This window comes from Microtus ochrogaster, chromosome 10 (assembly GCF_000317375.1).
Source record: "Microtus ochrogaster isolate Prairie Vole_2 chromosome 10, MicOch1.0, whole genome shotgun sequence".
Taxonomy (NCBI): Eukaryota; Metazoa; Chordata; class Mammalia; order Rodentia; family Cricetidae; genus Microtus; species Microtus ochrogaster.
The window spans coordinates 73,689,830-73,696,247 of NC_022016.1; the positions used below are offsets into that span (position 1 = coordinate 73,689,830).

The 6,418-nt window shown below is 37.5% G+C and overlaps 1 protein-coding gene across 3 annotated transcripts in view; it reads left to right on the forward strand.

Moving 5' to 3' along the window:
• The window catches only part of Usp24 (ubiquitin specific peptidase 24), a 144,616-nt gene that overhangs the window by 70,014 nt on the left and 68,184 nt on the right, over positions 1-6,418 (forward strand). For all 3 annotated transcript variants that reach the window (XM_005353499.3, XM_026782230.1, XM_026782231.1), the window contains exons 21-26: positions 231-307; positions 1,433-1,573; positions 1,751-1,804; positions 3,547-3,662; positions 5,921-5,987; positions 6,111-6,221. In XM_005353499.3, coding sequence (XP_005353556.1) covers positions 231-307; positions 1,433-1,573; positions 1,751-1,804; positions 3,547-3,662; positions 5,921-5,987; positions 6,111-6,221 — 566 coding nt within the window. The remainder of the gene's footprint in view (positions 1-230; positions 308-1,432; positions 1,574-1,750; positions 1,805-3,546; positions 3,663-5,920; positions 5,988-6,110; positions 6,222-6,418) is intronic.

The following is a 6,418-nucleotide window of genomic DNA, read 5'->3' on the forward strand; positions in this document are numbered from 1 at the left end:
CACACACAGTCTACACCACACACAGTCTACACCACACACAGTCTACACCACACACAGTCTATACCACACACAGTCTACAGTATGCACAGCCACTGCACTTTTGAAACCTATTCAAGAAACCATTGCCAGGAGCATTTAGCCTTCACTTCTGATTCACTTTATTCTTTTCCCTTTAATCTTTTTATCTTGTGTTTGAGTTCATGGATTTGATTGTCATTCTATAATTATAGGTTTCAACTTATTTAAGACTTTTTTTGAAAATGTGAATCTCTGTGATCATCGATTGAAAAGACAAGGAGCTCAATTGGTATGTACCATACTTTAAATTATTTGATATAGGTTAATATTAAAAGGGAAAAAAAGGCGGGATCCTGTCTTCTAATGGAACGAAAACATAAACAAGTTTGTTTAAATACGGTCCTTTTCCCTGCCTACTTAGACATTAGTGGCAGAGGCTCCATTTTGAAGGCACTGGTAGATGCATGCCCAACACTATCACCTAGGAAGTTTGTTCACTCTTCACCTCTCATCTAGGAGTAGCCCTGAACTTGTGGTTATCAGGTGGATTTCCAGGGGAATTAATCCAGTGACTTCTTTATTTATTTATTCATTTAGTTAATTATTTTATTTATTTTTTGGTTTTTCAAGACAGGGTTTCCCTGTAGCTTTTGGAGCCTGTCCTCTTGTAGACCAGGCTGGCCTCAAATTCACAGAGATCCGCCTGCCACTGCCTCCCAAGTACTGGGATTAAAGGTGTGCACCACCACTGCCCAGCAATCCAGTGACTTCTACATAACAATTCAGTTGTACCTGAGAATGACAAAATCTTCTTCCTAGGTTGTCATTGCAAGGATTGCAGGGGGAAATGTGGGAACAGACTATTAAGTAGAAAAATGGGACCCATAGAATCCTCATATTCACATGTGTCTTTAAGACACGAAAGCACTGATCTTTCTAAGTCCCTGTTGTTTAGGTCCTGTACCCGAGGTGGTCAGAATGTTTACATGATACTTTAAAGTGCGGTATCCTGCTATTTCTAACCAAGCTTTGGGAAGGACTGCATCGAGTTCCCAGAATTAGTAGCCACTTCAGTGTTGATTTGTTTCTTTTGATGAGCAGTTCATAAAGATGATATCTGTCTCACTTTTCGGTTTCTGATTGACTAGGTTCTTGGGGTAGTTGTCTGCCTTGTGCTAGGAATTTCTAGAGAAACATCTCTGCTCCTAATCTGATTGCTATGAAGGGTTCCTGTTGTTTCTGTGGCTGATTGGTTGGTTTTCTTGTGAGAGTTCCACTACAGTAGTGGTTTTTGATAAAGAATCTTTATTTTGTTAAGCAGAGGTTCAGACTCAATGGTTTAACAGAAAATAGTTACCAGAAGTGTTATATAATAGGCTACTGTTTAATTTATATATATCTTAATTTTACACAGTATGTGGAAAAGCTGGAATTGATAGGAATGGATTTCATTTGGAAAATAGCCATGGAATCACCTGATGAAGAAATTGCTAATGAAGCTATTCAATTAATCATAAACTACAGTTACATTAATTTAAACCCTAGGTTAAAGAAGGTGAGTATCCAAGGAAAAATGCTACTCAAACACAAAAATGTGAAAGTTATGTATTTGTTATTGGTAAGTTGTGGTCCTTGTATCACAATTTGACTTATTTTGATATTTTGTCTTGACTAATGTTTACAATTAAATGCCAAAGTGTAATTTTAATTTCCATATACTTCCTATTTTCAGGACTCAGTGTCTTTACATAAAAAATTTATTGCTGATTGCTACACAAGACTAGAAGTGAGTAACAATTTCTTGTCTTTTTAAATTAGTTCTTTTGCCCTATAAGTTTATAGTTTTGAATAATGCATAATGCTGGTATTTGTAGCTAGGTACTATTGGAGAAGTGATCAGAAGTACAGTGTTATGGCATGGGAACAGGCATTTGTATTGATGTCTGTCAGGGATTAAGTACTTGCTACAAAGCATGTGGACCTATATTCAGATCTAGGTGTTGGCGTTGCTATTGGTGTCAGTACCTCCAGTTACTGGAGGTGTATCCCAGGGGCTCACTTGGTCAGCAAGTCTAACCCAAAATATTGACTTCAGGTTCAATGAAGAGACCCTGTATCAAAAAACAAGGTGTAGAGAAAATAGAAGAAGACACCTAATATTAACCTCTGGCCTCCACACACATGTACTCATGAACGTGAGCATGCATGCATGTGTGCTCACACACCATCTATACTCAGAAAATCTTACCTTCTATCTCATCCCTTTGTTCTCCTATCTATCTTTCTACCTCTCTGTCACATCTGCTGCTGATGTATTCTACATTGGTAGTAGAGTATCTGTGTTTTACATCTTTTATACAATAAATGCCATTTAAAATAGCAGTAGGAGACTTGGAAGGAAGCAAACAATGTTGGCTCTCTTTGTTCATTAGGAGCCTATGGTTTAATATTATATCATATTTATTTTGACCACTTTAGTTCCATCATGGTGAGTAAAGTACTGAAGATTAACGTTCAGTTGAAATCTGTGCTTGAAGTTTTATAGCTAATGGAGTATTCCAAAAGTATAAAATGCCACTGTCCCCATGTTGTAAGGAACAGGCCCCTTGTTTGTCCCGGCCACCCGGCTAGCTTACACTTGAAATAACCACACAGAAACTATTAATTAAAACACTACTTGGCTATTAGCTCTAACTTCTTATTGACTAACTCCTACATATTAGTTTAACCCATCTCCATTAATCTGTGTATCGCCATGTGGCAGTGGCTTGCTGGAGATTCTAACCGGTGTCCATCTCCAGCAGAGAATCCATGGCTTCTCCCTGACTCTGCCCTTCCTCCCAGTATCCAGTTCTGTTTTCTCTGCCTACCTAAGTTCTGCCGTATCAGTCCCAAAGCAGTTTCTTTATTCATTAACCAATGAAAGCAACACATGAACAGAGGAACCTCCTACATCATCCCCAGATCTTATTAATAAGTTAATCTTCACCATGGCAAGCATATACTCTGTAAAATATTCCCCAAATTGTGACTTCCATACAAATATATCATCATTAAAAAACACTCATATTCAAATTCTCCTATATGAAGTACAATATAGGTATTAACATATCTTAACTAGCTCTTTTTAATTTTTTTTATTACTTGTGTGTAGTATGTGTATGATAGCACAAGAGGGATATTCTCATGCCGTGTTGCATACGTGTATGTCAAAAGACTCAATTTTATGGAATGAGTTCTTCTTCTCTCTTTATATGGGTCCCAGGGATTCACCTCAGGTCATCAGTCTTTCTTGGCAAGTGCTTTACCTGCTGAGCCATCTCACAGCCCTCAGCCAGTTCTTATTTTGCCTCCCAGGGATTATTTGGTACAGATTTTCATTGTCACAACTGGAAGGAGTCTTCCTGGCACCCAGTGGCACCAGGGATCCTGCTAAGCAATGTCCAGAGCAGCTTCTGCAACAAGAAGTTAGCCCCAGGCTGAGAAACCCAGATATGAAATGAATACTGATCATTTTGTACTTTACAGGCAGCCAGTTCAGCACTTGGTGGCCCCACTCTAACACATGCTGTGACCCGAGCAACAAAAATGCTCACTGCAACGGCAATGCCAACTGTAGCAACATCAGTTCAGTCTCCATATAGGTGAGTGGTTTCAAAAATAAATACAATCACATAACAGAAAAGTATATATTTCTTAAAAATGTTGATGTTATGCCATTCCCAACATCTTTTCACTGGTGTCCTCATTTTATGTCATAGCTTCTGCAAGCTGTTATATTTTGGAGAATTGTATGTCCTAATGTCGACCTTTGTCAGTGTCCTAAAGATCTATAGGTGCTTACCAGAGTCACCCTAGTATCCCTTCTTCCACCATCTGCCCTTTGGACACGTTCTTTTGTTTTTACTTTATTTTCTACTACTTTGGTTATATGTAACTGAGTAACTGAGTAGCCTAATCTTAAGGATTTAATAAAGATATATTCACTGGGTAAAGATTTTTTTTCACCTAGGTTTGAAATATTTGTATTTCAAATATAAATATGCAGGTAAAGATTTAAATTATGCACTATAATACAATCACAGCCCACTAAAATATTCACCTAAAGTTATTTTTTTAAAAAAAAATTAGGCAGAGCTTTACCATCAAATAATATTTGTGTGACAACTTTGAATTGACATTTAGTCTGCTGCTTAGAGTTTAAAGTGTTAGTAGAGTCTGAGTTTAGTGTTTGCTGTGGAGCCTTAAATTGAGCACTCATAAGGAGCCAGACATCGTTGGTGCTCTGGATCCATGGTAGCACAGAGAAGAGCTTGCTCTGAGTAATTCTGCTGCCTTTACAGATAGCTTCATATTCAGTCCTTCTCTACTGGAACAATTGTGTGTGTTTTCCCTTGTTGAGATACTTTTTTCTCTCTCTAAACCTTCCTTAAGAAAGGTAATCAAGACAGTGTCTTTTCCAAAATTCTACTAAACTGAGAAAAATGAGCTGAGCATTAGATGTTATACTTTATTAATACAATGGAATGGAACAAAACTCATCCCCCTAAGGCTTCATTTTTAAATGGTAGAAGTCATTATAGAGTTAGTTCATAATAAGAACAAATGCTTTTCCCATCTCGTGTGTGTATGTGTGTATTTCAAATAGAATTTATATTAAGAATTCTCAGTACAATGTTCTAAGGGTTAGTTCAGGTCTGTTGCTTGGTTCCTTAACAGTTCATCTTACCAAGTAAGTCATTTATGAATTGAATTGCATTTTCAAACTGCTACTTCAAATGAATCTATTTTTTTACCCGTTTACCAAGTGCTTTTTATTCTGAATCTTTTCACATTTAGCTAGTTAGAGTCCACATAATTTTTTAAATGTACTTATTTAAGTATTGTTAATAAAATGTATTTTAGAGTTGAATTTGAACAAGAGTGTTGTATTTTGTCTCATTTCAGTAGTTTTAAAAGAATTTTTTGGAATCTACATTTGTTGTAATCTAAAGAGTGTGGGTTTTTCTACCATATTCTCAACATCACAATGCTTTCTGTAGTTCATTTAATTATTGAGATGTATCAGAACAGGTTGCTTGGTTCTGTTATACTTTTCATCTGACTTCTAATTCTCGTTCTTGCCCATAGATTGGAAGGTTAGAGAGTGCAGTTGTATAGATTTGACAGAACTGTTCAAATGTTCTTAACCAACAGTTACAAAAGTGAACATTCACATACTGCTAATCAGTGTGCCAGTCCAATCACCGGGAAATGGTAGTACCTCTTTTCGGGTTAAAGTCATTCAGGCCTGGCGGTGGTAGTGCACACTCTTAATCCCAGCACTCAGGAGGTAGAGTAAGTTCTCTACCGGATCTCTGTAAGTTCAAGACCAGCCTGGTCTACAGAGCTAGTTCCAGGACAGGCTCCAAAGCTACAGAGAAACTGTTCCCCCTTACCCCAAAAAAGTCATTCATAGTCTGATTTCATTTTCAATTAATAACTTGTATTAATGGTATATTTGTTTGCACCTGTCTTCTGATTTTCCAGTCAACACAAAACTTTGTCAGATTCCATCTATTTGAAGAATTTTGTGTCATATTTTAGTTTTAAGATTATGAGAGTCAAGTTCTCTGATTGTTCAATCTTGGTGAATTGGTGAACACAGACACCTGGAGATCTAGATCCTGTTTTTATGGAGTGACTGTTTAAAGAGTAAAGGAAACACGGGAAGAGACAGGCTTCTCCTGTATTCCATCTGAGCACTGCAGCTCTAAGTGGGTGAAAGGAAAGTCTAATCTTTGTATGTTTCAGTTTTGACCAGTGAGTGCTGATTGAGGTTGTGGCCTTAGTGAAACAGAACTGAGCTGAAGCCACTGACTCATTTCAAATATGTTTAAAGACTTTTTTTTTTAATTCATAGATCAACAAAACTTGTGATAATCGAGAGATTGCTTCTTCTAGCAGAACGCTATGTGATCACAATAGAGGTGTGTTCTATTCTTTATAGAGCAACTTTATTCATGTTGTGAGATGAGGTGGGTGAAGCATGTGTTTTGACCCGTTTGGTTGTGCCACAGTGCATCTGACGCAGTTGGCTTATCTCTTTGAAGGATTTTTACTCTGTTCCACGAACTATTCTACCTCACGGTGCCTCATTTCATGGACATCTTTTAACTCTTAATGTTACCTATGAGTCTACCAAAGATACCTTCGCTGTAGAGGTAAGTTTATACTAAGTTCAGTAGCTTTTTTCATGTCTTGTTTCATAAGAATGATGCTGATGACCGCCCACCTCCATCCAGGTTTAGTAAGGTGAACATCCAATCTGCCTAGGCTCCCCCAAAGCCAGTACGTGCAGTAGGATCAAAAACCCATTGCCATTGTTCTTGAGTTCTCAGTAGTCCTCATTGTCCGCTAT